Source organism: Sprattus sprattus (assembly GCF_963457725.1).
Source record: "Sprattus sprattus genome assembly, chromosome: 13".
In the NCBI taxonomy this organism is placed as follows: domain Eukaryota; kingdom Metazoa; phylum Chordata; class Actinopteri; order Clupeiformes; family Clupeidae; genus Sprattus; species Sprattus sprattus.
This window is the reverse complement of record NC_137911.1, coordinates 7,003,943-7,019,798: the sequence shown is the minus strand read 5'-3', so window position 1 is coordinate 7,019,798 and position 15,856 is coordinate 7,003,943. Positions and strand designations below refer to the sequence as shown.

Sequence of the window (15,856 nt, the reverse complement as noted above, 5' to 3'; positions counted from 1 at the left end):
AAACCCCTGTAGGTCTGTTCCACAACAGAAACCCTAAACAGATCCTGCATAGACCCATGCTCCGTTTACCCATTCTGGATCCCAAGCATCTTTTTCACATCTTGACCATTGATCCGTTTCTGTAAATTTGGTTAAATGAATATGGCAAACTCGTAGAAATCTGATGAAGGTCCAGTGTAAGTTTACCAATGCTGCATCTGAAGATCATGGGCCAGTGTGAATTCATTGAGGACACCACCAGGACAGGCAGACAACAATCTGAAGGAAGCCCATGCATTGGCGTAGTCTTGTTTTATCCATGTGGCCCAACGTTTGCACAGCCACATGATGGGTTTTTGGCTCATCGACTCAACATCGTTTTGTTTTTTAGGGGCTGACACAAACTGACCAGAGCCTGGTAGGCCGTATATGTATACTTAATGAAACCCCTAAACTTGCTCTATAATTGTAAATTCCCTCATGGCTCTAATATTTGGGATTTCTACTAAATATTGATATATCTTCCACCAGAATTATTTTATTTAACCAAAGACTGCCCCAACAAGAGTTCAATTTAAGAGGCTAGAAAATGAGAAAACCTACCAGATCCAAGTTTCTATCAAGTGGTAGTGATGACCCTATTATGGGGCCCTTGACTCATACACTAATCTATTCACAAACTGAATTTGGGTCTGCTCATACCACATTAGGATGTACAGCCCGCTAGCTTGGCACTTAACCAATCACTTTGCACTCACCTAATACTTGACACACCAAGTCTGCCTAGAAGTTAGATCTAGGTCTGGTGATTGTTAGTAAGCTTATTCTGTTTATAGTGGTTTCTTCTGGAGACCTGTGTGAATCTATGGTGTTGCCATAGTATTATTTTATTTATTGTAGGGGAAATACCAAATAACCAAAACAAAGTGATGTGGCAGATAGAAGCACCAAAGACACTCTATAAGATGTATTTCATGATGGGCATTTTTAAAGGGAAAATCCAAGAAGAGACCCATTAACTATAAGAAGTATGCATGCAAGGTACCTCTATCAAATTGTATTACTGTACCACAAGTTTAGGTCCAGACTGGGGCAGTTTTGCAAACGATCAACCTTGTTAGACCATGAACATCTAGATATTTATATATAGAATTACAAGAGGTTTCATTTGACAATGATGAACATTCCCAGGGACTGACTTTTCAGAACAGTACAATTCATTTTAATACACAAATCATTAATGTTAATAATGTGGCAGCAGAGTCTGATGTCAAATATGAGATTGTTTTAAAAGGCAGACCAGATCATAAATCATAATCCATCATCAAATTCATAATGAGGAGGCATATCCTGGAGCCTAAAAAGGTATTGACTTCTCTGCTAGATTTCGGATATTTAAATACATGGCCATTTTCAATGACTTCCTTCAGACATTTTGGGTTATATGTACCATCAGAAATGTTATTTGAAAGCATATCCCCACATTTGACAACATGCATGTAATCCTAAAATAAGGACCACCTATACAGAACATGCAAGTCAATCATGAGAGGGGAATTTCAACTGCCTCAAAATGAAAACTATTTTTTTTTTTTTTTTTTTCACAAGCGACATATCCATGTAAACCCTTACAGCACACCTACTGGCCAATACAAAAACAGCAAGTTTAATGTCTCCACAAAACTGAAGCAACTTCACCAGAAACATTTTATATTGAGGGATACAAGATTATCAACCAGGAGCTGATTACAGAAAAAAAAAAACATCTTAAAGTTTGACAGATAACTGTGGAGCTCATTTCTTCTGGAAGAATCCCATGATGGAGACTTGTTTAGATGGTTTATTGGAAGCTTGAGTTTTCTTCGCACTTTTCTTTCCTTCCTCTTTCTTCCCAAAGACTGGCAGCACAGACTTTTTCGGTTGGCTGGTCTCCACTTCATCATTCTCAGAGTATGATTCACTCTCGTAGACTTTCTCAGTCACTGAAACACATTTAATAAATAAGATTTTCTCTCACATACACGATTGTTAAAATTACATCACATCACATCACAAAAGCATGCATCACCAGTTATCACAATTCCATTTCAAAAGGTGTAATCTAGACTCTATTTCATTGTTTTGGCGCTATATAAATAAAATTGAATTGAAAAAAATCCTACCAATGCAACCCTCCTCATCAACAGATGTTTTGGACTTTAAAACTCGTCTCCTCTTCCTTTTCTTTCCTTCTGGAATGACCTGAATAAAACATTGTGTTGAAAATAGTTATACTTTTGTGAAATGTCCAAAGACATATGAAAGACTTGTTTAAACATATTTAAGTTCTTACATCCAGAGTTGGCGTGGATTCTTTCTTCACTTGGCTTTCAGGGCTACCAGTAGTTTGTCTTCCTGTTGTCACCGGAGTAGGTTTGACTGGTGAATCTGGAATGGCTGGTAAACAAGCAGTTTCTTTGTGACAAACAATTCTGCACCATATTATTGGCAACATCCTGGTTTACAGGGTAGATTTGTCATACCTTCATCATCATCATCATCATCACTGCTGTCTGAGCGGGGCTTCTTGATCCTCCGTCTTTTCTTCTTATTGCTGCCACTTTCAGTCTTCTCATCCTCACTGTCACTGAGCTCAGGCCTCTTTGACTTACTATAGGTTAGGTCAAATAGTCATACAAAGCAAAGCACATCATTCGGTTACAAATAAAACTTTGCTGATTGAGAACAAACACCTGGTAACCAACAGGAGGATACACAATTTCCTATACAATGGAAAAGGGACCCACTTCACCCTCGACTGAATGAGTTCTCAGTGGGATGGTCAACCAGTCAACAAATCTGACTTTAATACAGAACCAGTGGTTTGCTGACTTCCTGACACTGCCCCCTGACATACCTAGCCTGAGTTTGATGGGGGATAATACAGCAGACCTACCAATACTGAACAATGTAAAGGAATACAGTACCCTGAGAGAACTACAGTATGAATTGGTGCAATGTAAACAAAGCAATGTTTATTTTCATCAAAGTACCTAGTGGTCATTTAGACTCAGTTTCTGAAGTGAAGTGCACACATTCATCACTTCTGCTGTAATAAGAACCAGACTCACCTCCTATTGTGTTTGTTTTCCCTCGTAGCTTTAGAATCCTTAAGTGCTTTCTCCTTGACGTCATCTGATTTGGATGGCAGTTCTGCATCCTTTGGATGTTTTTTCTCCACCGTAGATGACTGTGCTGACGGCTCAGCCTCTTTCTTGATGCATTTGTCTTGTTTTTCTATTTAACGAACATTTGGTACAATAACATTGAAATGAGTAACACATTTTAGTTAAATCAACATTATGCCATGTCCAGTCACAGCAACACAGAACAAAATAATACAAGCACTATTATTATACAATTTCTTAAAGCGACAGCAAAGAGTTTCCAAAACTAGCCAACTAAGTATATGTCCTTGCACCATCTTGTACAATGAAATGAGAATGTTATAAAACAAGTTCATTCTGTGTGTAGGTGAAAATAATAATGTTTTCAGTTAATATTCCAAGAAGGAATTTTCTACCATTAAAAAGTTCTTGACTACCCTGAGCAAAGACACTTCTGAATATGTACTGCATGTACACAGCAGTCATAGTCCAATTTCTTAAAAACCCAAATCTCCACCCTGGTAATTTATGGTAAGCTAATTTTAGAGCTTTGCTGAATTCCAAACTGTGACTCATGCTTTACAATACGTAAATAAACAAATGTATGAACGTATATATAAATAAACACTCCACATGGTCTTCTTACTGTTGTTACTTAACCACCTACACCCAAACAAATCTGACTTTAATACAGAACCAGTGGTTTGCAACCAATCATCTGTTGCTGGAACATTTCACCAGAATCGCCTTGAAAGAAATTACTTTAAAGTTGCAAAGTGTATTTACAAAAAGAATCAAAGGAATTCTACACTTACTTGTTGGTTTTCCAAAAAAGTTGCTCGCAGCTGTAGCCATGCCAGCAGGTTTACATTCCAAGGATTCAACCTGTATCAGCAAACATACATATGATTGCCTTGCCATACACATTCCTACTTCATACAAAAATAAGCGGTAGATATAGGTAACGAATTCAGTAAAAACAACTACCGAAGGTGCGTCTTCTTTCTTCTCCAGTTTCACTTCTATGTTGGACCCTTGATTCTTCGCAGTGTTTTTGTTTGCAAACATTCCCATAATCCCTTGACTTTTTTTAACATTAGCTTTGGCAACTGAAGCATGACCAGTTAATCCAGATTTGCTGACTTTTTCTGGGGATGAGGTCTGTTGTATTTCTTGAATCAACTCCAATTCTGCAGGAGACATAGGAACAGCTGCCGCACAATGGATTGCACTGTACCTACACAAACACACACACAAAAAAAGTCATGTTAGTTGTTTCTTGTCACATATTAAAAGATAACAAAGGTTATTTTCTCTCAGAGGTCATTTATTTTAACTTCAGTCAAGGGTCTAGACTGTGATCAATGAGAACTCTCATTTGCAAGATGTGCCACAGCCATGGTGGATGACACAGGCAGGGACAAAACTATTTAAAAGTAAACATTAGCAGGATAAATAAAATAATTGGTATAGGATCATTCCATGGCAACACAAACTTCAAGGGGTGTCTTTGCAAGTAATTAACAAAGTGATAAACCGGTCTCCTAGATGTGAATAGATTTGGCATGCACTTTAGAGCATTTGGTAATTATTTTCCATATTATTATATTATTACAATAATATTTTCCAATAAGTTGTTGTCCCTCTCCAATTTTTGATTTACTGTTTGATATGGCATTCGAACGCCCCAGAGGCCTTATTTATAAAACTGTGCGGGGGATTTACTGGTGTACGGAAGAAACACAGAAAGTGCTTCACACACAAATATTCTGATTTATAACACAGTGCACACGCACGTCCCACTCCAGTTTCCATTTATAAATCACAACAAACTCGACATTTGGCGCACGTCAGCGAGAGTCTTGTCCCACCATTATGATTCATAAATAGTCAGTGAAACACCCCAAACATTCATCCAAACTGACTACATGAATACAATAAGGGAAATAAGAAAAGTTTAGTGTGACATAAGCGACTCATTGAAAGACGTGGTCAATAAAAATGTGTTTCCCCAACTTGTGTTCTTACAAGGTGCTTCAATCCAATTAGACCTCCTAATACTTCTTGCATAACACGGCTAAATTGGATGAGAGATCCCTGACCGGTCAGCCAATTCCCTTTGAAAAGTGCTTCTCAAGACTTGAAGTGGGACAGGCTCGGCTTTGGACAGGCTGGGCCCACTACAGCACCGAGATCCAAGAGAACAGCTCTAGGTCTCTGCTGGTGCTTCTCTGTGAAGCTGGGCCCACTACAGCACCGAGATCCAAGAGAACAGCTCTAGGTCTCTGCTGGTGCTTCTCTGTGAAGCTGGGCCCACTACAGCACCGAGATCCAAGAGAACAGCTCTAGGTCTCTGCTGGTGCTTCTCTGTGAAGCTGGGCCCACTACAGCACCGAGATCCAAGAGAACAGCTCTTGGTAATCAGCACCGGCTCAAAAGCCTCATCACTGGCCAGTATCACAATTCTCATTACATGACTCATGATTCTTATTTTCTTTTAGATTTAGATGTTTTTGATTTATTTACTTCTTCAGCTGGTTTTACTAACAACAGACATACAGACAGACTAATAACATGGTAAACACCTATAGCGATACGGGTGGCACTAGCAGCATCATTTTGGTTCCAATATTACAAAGTGCAATGTATCGCACAATGATTGCGATGGTCTACTGCATAAAAAATGGGAATGATTGATGCTTTAACAAAACATTTGGTTGCCATCAACTGGTACATGTTACCTAAGCAGCTGGTTAACCACTTTCATATCTAGTTTTATCACAGTGAAACACTGAACTTGACCATTTGCAGAGTAAAATATATGGATGTCAGTCCAACCAAGTAGTTCAACCCTTTACCAGTACCCTCCTCAACTTGCTTTTGAATTGGGCTTCTTTTGAAAATATGGGAGGCTACTTAACAAAAGACGCAATACATCAATTATTCAAAATTGCACTACACAATTGGATTGTGCCAATCCCAATGGACTTAAATTCCTTATTTTTTGGAATGAGCCTCGACTACTGTACAACCAAATCGCAACAAAAGATACATCCTAACTCCCACGGAACAGTGAATGCTTTGAATTATAGAATTTGTACCTACTTGTTGCAGTGTTTTAGATTATCTCTCACGGCATCGTAGTCTGTGCTATAAAGAGTGCTGCTGTCTTTTATCTCTGCTTTCTGAATGCTGTATACATGTATGCTGATTGTCGGATCCATCCTCGTCTTCATATCTGTAAGTGTACAAACATTGAATTTAAGAAGAAAATCACCGTCATACCCACCAATGTTAACAGGTTTTTATGAAATCTTATTTACCATACAATGAGTGTGACTTATTTAAGATATTTGACTGCAAACAGCACCACAAATGCAAATATGTGGTTTGTCAGGGAAAGTTCAGGAGCTGTGCAGGGAGATTTCTGCGACTGAAAAGGAAATGTTAAAATTGTAAAAACAATGCACTTACCTTCAAGTTTGTCTTCGCGCACAACAGACACCTTGTGACACTAGAAAAAGGACCAAAAAGACAGTATTGTGAACATTTCAAAAAGAGAGTCTCACATGTCGATCGATTTAAATCAAATTGAAACATTCCTACTTCTGCTGTTGACTAAAGACACCCCAACAATTTGTTGTCAAATCAAATTGCAGTAACTAGTGTTGAGAAAGTCAACTGCTGAGCCAAATGTAATGGGTGGCCGTTCATCTCATTTTTATCTATTAAAGCAATAGCCTACCATGTGTGACTGTCGAAAGCTATAAAGCTCACACAAAGGCCAGTGTTGAGGTGATTTTCTATTCTTTCCAGTTGTTGGAGGGTTGGTTATATTTTACGAAGAGGAACTTAGCAAGATAACAGTATGTGAACGGCAACAAGTTGATGCTAACTAACAAATCTCAAGACGTCAGGGTGTTAGCTAGCTCATGGGAGAATTTTTTTTGTTAATAAACACATTCAGAACAAGTCCCCACCAACGACACCTTATTGATAGAGATGCTCTCTTTTGACAATATTAGATAATGTGTACAGAAACCAAAGAGTGTATATTCTATGCCAGCTCTAAGGTAGCACCACACTCTCGCCTGAAGCAGTGAAGCCAGTATTCTCTTCATTCTGATAACTCAGGAACTGAATGCCTGGCATTCACATGGCCGAAGTCACTCACGGTTCAATCGAGTGTTGTTTCAAAGGTGTAAAAATATAGACTACAGTACCACCATCACCAAAATTAAATTTGTTAAAAATAGACTACTACCGTCACCAAAATCTGATGACAGATGAGTCTGTTCTATCTCGGAAGTTATTTTGCAGAATATGTACACAGAATAGAACCTAACATGTCTGCCTAACATTATCAATCTAACACAGGTGAATGGTAACTAGGGCAGTGTACAGCAATGTACAAAAAAGATAAGCAATATAGGTATTGCCAGGAGATATAGGCCTAGTTTGTAAGCCTGCATGGAAGTTGTTGATTCCCAACCGCTTGCTCCACTACATGATGTACTTCAAGGTTGTCTGAAATAATGATTGTAAAATAGTTGAGTATAGAACGGACTTGAAAAGTGACGCAACCACAGGTCGAGCAACATGTGTAAGCTGACTGCAATATAATAAAAATTGCAAAACTCATCCAATTCAGAACCAATTTTTCATCTCCCTGATTGGATACTTCTCCTCAAAGAAATATTCATGTTTATGAGAATGTTATATTTGCTATATGGGAAAGGAATATTGGTGTTGAATGTAAGTTCTTTCATGTAAGGTCTGTAAAAGGAGTTTAAATGTGCCTAGTTGGCCTTGAATTACTTTATCAGGGTCTAAGGGCCATGTGGTGGAGACTTTGTTCTTCTGTAATGTGAAGAAAGTGTAATCCCAAGGTGCCTAATACAGGAGGTAAAGGCAGCCTCAAAACTCAAGGAATAGTCGGAGAGTTCAAGGTCAAGTCAAGGTGAAGAGGAGGTCAAGTTTAGACTCTGGTTACCCATCTGACCAAGTATGTATTTAAGTATTATGTAAGTTTGTATGAAAGTATGAAGTGCAAACTTACCGAGCTACCGTTCTGAACACACTTTCCAGAGACAAGGTAGGTGGCATGAAGCTGAGTTTTTGACCCATCCTTTCGACACCGGTCTAAGTAATGGTAGAGCATCCTGTAACATATAATACATTAATGACAACCTGTTATATTTCCTAACCTGCTATATTTCTTAAAAAAACTACAAATAGTAGTCAATTTAAAATCAGCTAAACATACTTACTGTTTGGCAAGGTTGACATGGACACCAAGCGATAGACTCAGCCATTTGTAAGTCACCTGCTCACAAGCCAATATGCAAATGAGGATGAATTACTGGTCAGCTCTGAGTAAACACTCGCATCAAATATGCAGCTTTTTTTTTGACTATGCAGACACTTGTGTGGCTACAGTATTAACTTAGTTGTCAGTAAATATCAATTTCCATCACACATTTCTAGGTAACAAGTGCTTGTCTAAAAGCAAGCAGGCAAGTATACATTTACTCATACATTACAATAGCGCAATTACGAATTTAAATAAAGCTGTTGTATGTCTAAACTACCTATTCGTAGCTTACGTTACACGTTAAGACCATTTAGAACCACTTGCTTAATAACAGGACAGCTAACAACAACAACAACAGCACAAAACAAAAAGGATATCTGCCAAACTTGTCTGTCATCGCTGCCATAGCGATAGCTATGAGATTAATGCAGGACTGTGACTGATTGCATTTACAACCACCACCTAGCTAAATCCAGGTCATGGCATTTCCTTTAAATGCTCGAACATGTTATGTAGATTGAAAATGCATGAACTTACAATTTGATTTTGATCATGTATGTATTCATCAATGTTGTCTAAATATAGTTCGTCCATTCTTCCTGGCGTGGTTGACTGAAACTGTCTCGGGCCACTTCATGTGCGCGGGAAAATCATAGCAAAACATTTGTTAATTTGTAAACTTCCGGTCAGGTGTTCTTCTTCGCTGCATTAAGTGGAAAGGTCTAAGTCACCGAAGAGACTATACTGCCACCTACTGCGCTTGAAAAGCTAAGCAGGATTTCTTTAAAGTCTTTGGTTCTGTCTTAGACTAATATGGAAGAAGCCTATAGTGGGGTCCGAAAGTTTAAAACCATCGGCGTAGTGCTTCTATTTTACATTTTGATATCAATCATTATGAATGAAAATAATAGCTTAACAATCAGAGTGAAAAGTTAAATGCTTGAAAAAAACTACATGAATTTCATTTTTTAAGTATGTTTTATGCTGGGTAGATGTTTATGGGGTTGAGGTCAGGTGGCTGTGGCTGCTCCTTGTTCTTTTTGGTCTTCAAATAGTAGAATGGAGTAATTCTTCTCCTTTGAAAGGGTGATGGACCTCTGGTCTCACACCAACTGCTGTCTTTTCCTCTGGATCACAGCCGAAAGGATATTTAAAATTGCTGTAAAAGATGCAAATGCTAGATCAACATTGTAATTCTGAAGGCAGAATTAAAAAGGCAGAGTTTACTTATATTTACTGATATTTCTGTGCAAATGATGTAGGGTGGGTTTTATACAGTAGATTATGCAGGGTGGGCTATATACCATAGATTATGCAGGGTGGGCTACAGTAGACCAGTGATATTAATCAATTATGCAGGGTGGTCTATATACAGTAAATTATGCAGGGTGGTCTAAACAGTAAATTATGCAGGGTGGGCTATATACAGTAGAGCAGTGATATTAATAAAGGATGCATGGGCTATATACAGTAGATTATGATGGGTAGGCTATACAGTAGATTATTAAGGGTATATACAGTAGAGCAGTGATATTAATAAAGGATTCATGGGCTATATACAGTAGATTATGATGGGTAGGCTATACAGTAGATTATTAAGGGTATATACAGTAGACCAGTGATATTGAATCCAAGTATCCACTGAATTCAAGTAGATACTTTCAGCAGATGTTAGACATTCCAATGATAAACTTTAAACACGCGGTGCAGCCAAACAGAGACTCTGCCCCGTTCTTCACACTAATGTGTTAAAACACATCTTTTACCATTTGACTTGTCCATGTTATTTGTTAGTGCCAACTTGTTTGTCTAATCGTTTGGGCCAGCCTGGCAGTTGCTGGGACTTCATGGTTACAACAGTAGCTCTTGTTGCATTTTTCTAACATTTCTCTCTCTTATAGCATAACTTTTACCTGCAAATGCCAATGGCTGTGAAAACATTGTTCCTCATCACTATAACCATTAAGACATTTACAGGCCCAATATTAGGCCCATTCACTTGGTCTCTTTCCATCCCCGCCTAGTCTAGACTGTCTCCGCTATGGGATGCTGCTGAAGTCTCTCCACCTGACCTACTTGCAGAAACCCTCTGTCTACACCTACCTATCCCCACCACACTGTCATGCATGAATTCTACCCCGCTCATGATCTAAATACTTGGTGCTAGCCTATTTACCCCTAATGTAAATAATTGCCACCATTAACATTGTTTTTTCTTTTTCATTGCTCTACTTACCCTTGTAATAGTAACCTTACGAGCACACTGTATACCCACTTAGCTGTTCTACAGTACCTGAGTGCTCTTTCCCTTATTTTATATGTGCATGTACTGTATATACCATTTTTATGCATGTGTGTATCGTGTACATCAAATTCATCTTACTGTTGTTTGTATAGACTCTTCTCACATTGCAGCACTTTACCACATTTAAACAAATATTTTTATTTTAGGTATTTTATAAGTCCACTGGTGAAATAGCATTAATCACAGGGGTGCAAATCACACCCTAAATGTATGTATCTTCACCAATTTCATATTTTCATTGAATAAAAATGTATTCTGCCTATTCAGCTGCGCTACTTCCCCTTAACCAGCTGCCTATGACTTGAGCGGCTCAGGCTCTGGTGTTGCAGGGCTCTGGCATGTAGTGTCAGTTACCATCTCCCTGCGTGCTTTCAACAAGTGTCTCAATGGACCGATAGGCAGCCTTCCACTCTTTTCCTCTCAATAAGCAGATGGAGCTCAATTAGCATTTCACTAGTCCTTTTTCCCCTTTCAATTGCTACCTTCCCTGCAGAGCCCATGCTTTTTGTTTGGATTGCCCTGCTTCTGGCCCTTGTCACCGTTGGCAGGGTGACAGTATTCGAGTGTGCAAACTTGTGCTATTGTCCCAGGTCCAGGAGGAGCCATGGAGACCCCACTAATGTGACACAGGAAAATGTTTGCTGATGGCAATTCTATGGGCTTTGTCCAACTCTTTCTCCTTCATGACGACTCGATTTAAGTCTCTAAATGTTAAACTACAAATGCAGGAGTGCTATCCAGCTCCCGCTCTTTTGTCTTGTGAGGTTTGAATGAGTAATTCAGTCTTTGTGTTGCTCAATTGAGGGGGCAAACAGAAAAGACAAGATTCTTGAGCGCTCAAGCCCCTTTTCCATGGATATATGAGCATCTCAGTAGTCTCCCTACCCCCTACCTCTTCTGACATAATTCTTAAGACAAGAGGACACCCTCTGATCGGGACAGAATCACATAAAGACAGACCCTTAGTTGGATCTTTCTTAATATAAACATGTATCCATATATACCCGTAACTTAAACGTAACCCCCATAAAAACACAACCACCGCATTTCATTCAACTTACTTATGTAGTGTCATTGACAAATGAACAACATTGTATCAAAGTTGCTTTATAGTTAACAATTTCTACAGCTGAACACAGATAAAATAGAAGTTCTACGTCTTGACCCAAGTGAAAGACACAATCCCCTACTCTTTTCCTTTTAACTTGTTCTTTACATGTATATCTCTATATAGAACAGTCAGACACCTAGGTTATAAGCTGGACTCTGACCCTTATAAACCATGTGAAGAAATGAGTTGAGTCCTGTTTCTTTCAGCTAAGGAGGTTCTGAAGAATTTGGAATCACCCAGATATTTGGAATAAAAAGTCAGAATGATCATTCAGTTATGATCAGATTCAACTCATCTGACTGCCCTTTACAACATGTGTTTAGTATGAAATGTGTACTGTCAGAGCTCAACTCTACACACAGAAGAGCCTTTCCTCACATTGCCCCTAGTCTCTGGAGTTTACTTCCCTACCACATACGGAACTATGAATCCATTTAAAGTCCCCAGAGAGTTAAAAGTGCTCTGAAAACTTTTACAAAATAAACGTCTTTAGGCTGGCAAATTAATTGTTTCAATTTTGAATTCATATTTTACCATGAATGTGTTGGGAACTTTCATCTTGGGGTGACAATTAAGTCAAATTTCCTTATTTATTACAACAAAACTCAAACTGGGATTGGCATAAGAGGAAGGATAGCTATACTGAAATAAAATATATATATTTCCACAGATAAAGGCGCAGTTCGTAATTCTAATCCAATACACTTTCTGTCAAATTCAGCAATTTTCTCCTTATAGTCAAGGCTGTGTTAACGTATTGGGTAACATGGTCTGCAGTCCATCTTGTACAAAAGGCACACCAGTCAAGTCTCACGTTTTAATCTATGAAACTCACTGATTTTTAACATTTCTCATGTCTCACGTACAGAACACTGAGTCTCATGGATCTCACAGAATCTCACAGATTTGCATCCTCATTGCCATAGAATTATAATTTGAGATCCAATAGACTGCTGCACAGTGCGAGTGAGAGACTGCCGTGTTCACATTTTGTGGATCTCTATGCCTTCATCACAGTTATATGAATCAACATTGTCTCAATATTTTGTAGATTTTGCACTTTCATTACTGACAACTTCCTGTAAGGTAATCATTTGCTTGCTTTTATGTATGTGTAGAGGGTGGGTTTGGCTCACGGACTTGAAGCACAGACCTCACTGATTTCAGTCATGTTAACTCTACAAGTATGCTGCATGATGAACTGGAGGATAAACTTGTTCAGTTTGTTGCGTTCTGTAACAACATGACAAGTGACCTCTCTCCTAGAAATGTAACGATGACATTAACAGACAGACAGCTCCAAAGTGACTTTCCCAACACTGAAATTGCTTTCGGAATTTGTGTGACCCTGTCTGTATCAAATGCTACCGGTAAGAAACCTTTTTCACAGCTGGCACTGACGACTGCTATGACTTAAAACAGATTGATCTATTTCACTATCAAGGCTTAGCTCATGCGCCAGATGGATTTAAAGTAAATTGATTCAATACTCTGCATCTTAGAAAAGTAGGAAAAGGGATTTAAAGGTGACTAACATTAAATCATTTATATCAATGCTCTTTGTGTTGGTGCTAAATCATGGACACAGGAGGTGTGTGAGCCCTGGGCACCAGGGAGTCTTAATGTAGCCCTGCTCACGCTCCATGCTCCACGGTCCGATCCGTTACGTTCTGTGCGTGCACTAAAAAATGAAATGTGTTCAAATACAGTCTTGCCTCTGTAAATTGGAAACATACATAGTGGCTCGGACCTTTTGCCAGAATCACAGACTGTGCCTTTTAAGTATGTTGGATGTTCCAAATGTGGGGGAAACGATAAGTTATAATACATAGCCTGTGGTGAATGCATGGTTGTCAGAAGCCTTTGATGTTTTACCAGCATATGGTGCAATGGGGCTAGTTGCTGTGCCCAAATTAGGTTTAACAGTTAATCTGTAATTTTATGTCTATCAAATAATCTATCAAATTGCTGTGCCACCAATCAAGAAGCTCCAAACAAATAATGCAGATATATATTATAGCAAAGAGCTAAAATAAATAAATACAAATGTATTCTGTATAAATAAAACATTTCAAGTGAATGAAGTCTACTACTATTACCACACCAAAAAGTCCTCAGGTAAAATAAGGGACTGCACAAGGCCCTGCTTGGGGTCTGCTGGGCACAGAATAGCACTTAGTCTCTCCAAAGGAATTCTGCATCAATTAGCCGTTCATCTTAGACATCTCCATGACAACAATTTGCTGTGACAAAGAATTGGATTTCTGGGAGCTTGGTTGCTCATTGAGGTGAATAGTGAAGAAAGTGAGGTCGCTGATTGGTCCAAAGAAAGCAGCACAACTACATGGAGCAAGTCATTCAGCTTGTTCAAGTGCTTAAACTGTTTCTGTGAGAGAGTAACCGGCCAGACAACTCCAGCTTCAATAGATGGGGTCATCTCCGAAGATGAGAAATCGGTGGAACCTTATTTTTGTGTCTACAAGTGAATGCATGCTATTTGCTTTGTGTTGTAGGACCTTGCATATGGAAACTTCACTTTGTAGCCTATGACTCACAGTCTAACCTGACACCTTTTGATCAGTATAGGCTAAATGTGCAGTAAGACCTGAATGGCTGTTTGAATGGCTCAGAACAGCCTGAGCTGAAGATGGATTGAAGCTACTGGAGTGTACGGCTTTACGATGGCAAATGCAGACAGCGAGGTCAGAACACTTCTGAACTTTGTTAATTTGGCATCAAGCGACATCAAAGCGGCGCTTGACAAATCGGCTCCCTGCAGGCGCTCAGTGGACCATAGGAAGTACTTGCAAAAACAGCTGAAACGTTTTTCAAAGAGATACTCCAGGTTACCTCGTTGTCGTTCATACAGAACAGCAGAACTGGGGATTACAAATATATCAGAAGACAACCCCGTTGTGTATTCCCTTGAAGGCATCCATCAGTTGAATCTCAGAGGGAAGAAAGAATCGGTGGCCTCGGACCAGCACCAGAGCTCCACAATTCACAAAAATGGAGATCAGAACCAAGTGCCTATGCGGAAGCGCCAACTTCCAGCTTCTTTCTGGAAAGAACCCACATCTTCACAAGAAAGTTTGACTGCTTCTCTGGTCACTGATGTCCCAAGAGGCACGACACCCCTGGTGCCAGACGGTGAAAATATATATAGGTTTAACGACAACATCAACTCTTTACACACTTTTAGTAATTCTGTGGAGAGCCCACCGCTCAAGATGGACTTGACATGCAGGAATGTAGATTTGTGTGGTTGCTATTCTCTTCAATACCACGGACAGATCTTGCAAAGGCACTTAATTGCTCCACGCTCTGCTTTCTTCAGTGTTGGGGCCCCTGCTGCAGTGGCTGTGGATGCTGACAGACATAACTCACCAAATAGACTTGAATACCATGCAACCCATGTCGTTGTGAAGCCAATTCCAACCAAACCAGCACTCTCTTCGTCAATGTTCAGTATGTTTGGATTTATTTAAGAGAAAGGATAGGCTACATGCTACTTAGAATGACTCTTGTTTTCCTCTAGGATCCTAGGATTTATTAGGGGATGGAGTGCTAGGGTTCTGTTTTTCATTACCAGATCTGAAATATTAGCCAACTGCTATTAGTTCTTACAACATGGTAGGCTATCCACATGGTTAGTGATCAACTGCTATTAGTTCTTACAACATGGTAGGCTATCCACACGGTTAGTGATTAACTGCTATTAGTTCTTACAACATGGTAGGCTATCCACATGGTTAGTGATGGTTTATTCAGTAGCTCTCATGTGGCAGCCCTACTAGGTGCTAAGCTTTACGGATGTATGATAACAGTTATTAACAGCTCTATAATAAGGCTCTACTTGTGCATTGCTCCTCCTCAATAGGCTACTATATTGACTGATACAGGCGGAAGGAAAATTAATCCAGGTAAAGGCAATGTGACTTCTTGGGACAGCTAATGATTTTCAAAAAGGCAGCAATATGATAGAGGGTTGTAAGGATGAC

At 39.2% G+C, this 15,856-nt stretch overlaps 2 protein-coding genes across 3 annotated transcripts; one reads left to right on the top strand and one right to left on the bottom strand.

Annotated features, from left to right (window-relative positions):
• Nucleotides 1-1,248: 1,248 nt before the first annotated feature.
• On the bottom strand, nt 1,249-9,092 carry pold3 (polymerase (DNA-directed), delta 3, accessory subunit). Of its 2 annotated transcripts, XM_080849733.1 has the most exons (12): nt 8,977-9,091; nt 8,396-8,451; nt 8,185-8,287; nt 6,600-6,639; nt 6,231-6,363; nt 4,113-4,362; nt 3,941-4,010; nt 3,090-3,255; nt 2,502-2,629; nt 2,312-2,415; nt 2,142-2,220; nt 1,249-1,961 (listed from the first exon to the last, which is right to left on the bottom strand). In XM_080849733.1, exons 1-12 carry the CDS (start codon nt 9,031-9,033, stop codon nt 1,774-1,776), a joined length of 1,374 nt encoding a protein of 457 aa, XP_080705859.1. In that variant the 5' UTR covers nt 9,034-9,091; the 3' UTR covers nt 1,249-1,773. The 2 variants fall into 2 exon arrangements, with proteins under 2 accessions (XP_080705859.1, XP_080705860.1); XM_080849734.1 differs by lacking the exon at nt 8,396-8,451 and having other exon boundaries at nt 8,977-9,092.
• A 5,444-nt stretch (nt 9,093-14,536) lies between these two features.
• LOC308374112 (protein FAM181A-like) lies at nt 14,537-15,343 on the top strand (the record flags this gene model as incomplete). Its single annotated transcript, XM_080849818.1, has 1 exon — nt 14,537-15,343. The coding sequence occupies one exon, from the start codon at nt 14,537-14,539 to the stop codon at nt 15,341-15,343; it is 807 nt and encodes a 268-aa protein (XP_080705944.1).
• Between the last annotated feature and the right edge of the window lie 513 nt (nt 15,344-15,856).

Bases quoted from the DNA above. Each gene is read 5' to 3' on its own strand.
- pold3 (XM_080849733.1), bottom strand. From the start codon at position 9,033: ATGGACGAACTATATTTAGACAACATTGATGAATACATACATGATCAA. The intron at 8,452-8,976 runs GTAAGTTCATGC...GCTTGTGAGCAG, and splicing joins TACATGATCAAAATCAAATT to GTGACTTACAAATGGCTGAG. The intron at 2,221-2,311 runs GTAAGAACTTAA...TGTTTTATTCAG, and splicing joins AATCCACGCCAACTCTGGAT to GTCATTCCAGAAGGAAAGAA.